Source organism: Orycteropus afer, unplaced genomic scaffold, assembly GCF_000298275.1.
Source record: "Orycteropus afer afer isolate SDZICR_OR568_19922 unplaced genomic scaffold, OryAfe1.0 scaffold04358, whole genome shotgun sequence".
NCBI lineage: Eukaryota > Metazoa > Chordata > Mammalia > Tubulidentata > Orycteropodidae > Orycteropus > Orycteropus afer.
In genome coordinates, this window is record NW_006925945.1 from 4291 (window position 1) to 6202 (window position 1912).

General features: G+C 61.1%; 1 protein-coding gene across 1 annotated transcript in view; it reads left to right on the forward strand.

Moving 5' to 3' along the window:
• LOC103213511 (interleukin-1 receptor-associated kinase 1-like) overlaps positions 1-1687 on the forward strand; it is a gene marked incomplete at its 5' end in the record, with an annotated part of 5910 nt that extends 4223 nt beyond the window's left edge. Inside the window, 3 exons of the mRNA XM_007959271.2 lie at positions 3-240; positions 555-698; positions 1626-1687. Coding sequence (XP_007957462.2) covers positions 3-240; positions 555-698; positions 1626-1687 — 444 coding nt within the window. The remainder of the gene's footprint in view (positions 1-2; positions 241-554; positions 699-1625) is intronic.
• Positions 1688-1912: the final 225 nt, after the last annotated feature.

Below are 1912 nucleotides of genomic sequence, written 5' to 3' on the forward strand. Positions count from 1 at the left end.
AGAGAGGCCTCAACCAGCCGGTGGAGAGTGACGAGAGTGTGTCTGGCCTCTCTGGTGCCCTGTGCTCTTGGCACTTGACCCCCAGCCTCCCCCCAGGCCCAGCCCACCCAGGCAGCTCCGGGCAAGGGGCTGTCACTTGGACCCCGGCACCACTCGGGCTGACTGACTGCGATCAGGCAGGGGGCGCCACCCGAGAGAGCTGGGAGAGCAGTCCAGGCTCCTGGCCCACAGCCCTGGAAGGTATCTGGGGGCAGGGCCTTCTCCCGCCATACCCCTGGCCTTCTGAGAAGGGGACCCTGGGCCTCCCGTTCAGCCCCATCTGTCCCTAGGGAGCGAGGCTGCTTCTCTGGGGTGGGAGCCCGCCGGCCTCAGACAGAGGCGCGCATTGTGGTGAAGGGACCCAGGGAAGGGGAGCACCTGTCCCTGAGAGCCCAGCACGGGGGAGTGCCAGCCCACCCACAAGCCGCGCGGAGCTAGGCCAGGGCCAGTGAGGAGTCCTAGAGAAGGCTGCCTTGGTACCCCCCCAGCGGCTAAGCGCACGCTCCGCGCCCCAGGGTCGCCGCTGAGTAGCACGGCCTCGTCGGCGCCACCACAGATTGTCATCAACGCGGCGCGACAGAAGATGGTGCGGAAGCTGGCGCTGTACGCGGACGGGGTGCTGGACAGCCTGCAGCTCCTGTCCTCGGGCTCCCTCCCAGGTACCCGTGCTGTGCCCGGGCACAGGGGGCACCCCAGAGACTTGTGCCTCTGGCTGCCCGCGGGACAAGACGTCACAGGCCGGCCCCTCCTCCCTGGGGAAACTGTCCTGGCGGGCAGGGTATTCTGGGCAAGACCCTGCCCCAGCTCCTGCCTTCTGTGCCCCTCGGCTAACCCTGATGACAGCGGCTGCCCTCTGCCTGAGGCTGCCAGCCTTCCCCGATGATTGCAGTTACAGGGCCGCCCACAGGGCTGAGGTGACGAGGCCGGTGGAACCCCCGCCTGCCTTTCATTCTCTTCCAAGGGAATACAGGTCTCCTCTTGAAGTTAGTGGTTTACCTTCCCACCCCTCACCCCTGGGAACCGTCAAAGAGCATTTCTTTCCTTGACCTGTTACAGTGATGGTCTCATGTAGTAGCCGTCCTTCTGTGATTGACTAACTTCACTCAGCATCACGGCCTCTAAGTCCATCCATGTTGTGAGATATTTCGCAGATTCATTGTTCTTTAATGTTGTGTAGCGTTCCACTGTGTGTCTGGACGAGCGTTTGTGGATCCGTTCTTCTGTGGATGGGCCTTTAGGTTTCCACCTTCTTGCCATCGTGGATAGTGCTGGGATGAACGTGGGTGCGCACGGATCTGTTCACGTCATGGCGCTTCTCGAGCCTGTATACCTAGTAGCGGGATTGCTGGATCACAGTGTATCTCTACTTCCAGCTTTTTTAAGGAAGCACCATACTGTTTTCCACAGTGGTGGCACCATTTTACACTCCCACCAGCAGTGTATGGGGCTCCAGTCTCCATATCCTCACTGCATTTTTTGTTTGCTGTCTTGCTGAAATTTGCTCTCAGTACTGGGTGATGCGATACCTCGTTGTTGCTTTGATTTGCCCCACCTGCTTTAAGTGGCATCTCTTCTTCCTCCTGTAGGCCTGGGCCTGGGCCCTGCGGACAGGCAGGGGCCTGAAGAGAGCGATGAGTCTCAGAGCTGAGTGTGCACCTGGGCCAACGCCCACACCCGGAAGTCTGAAGTTCTCGTGGCTGGAAGTTCTGACGGTGTGCGAGTACCTGGCAGCTCGTGGGCTGTGGGGTGGGGGACCCATCCCCGGAGGGACAAAGGGTCCCAGGCAGGCCTTGGCTGGCTGAGCCATCAATCAGAGGGACAAGGGGGTACAGGTCTCAGGCTGTTGGCTGCACGGGCCAAGGAGAAGCAGGGT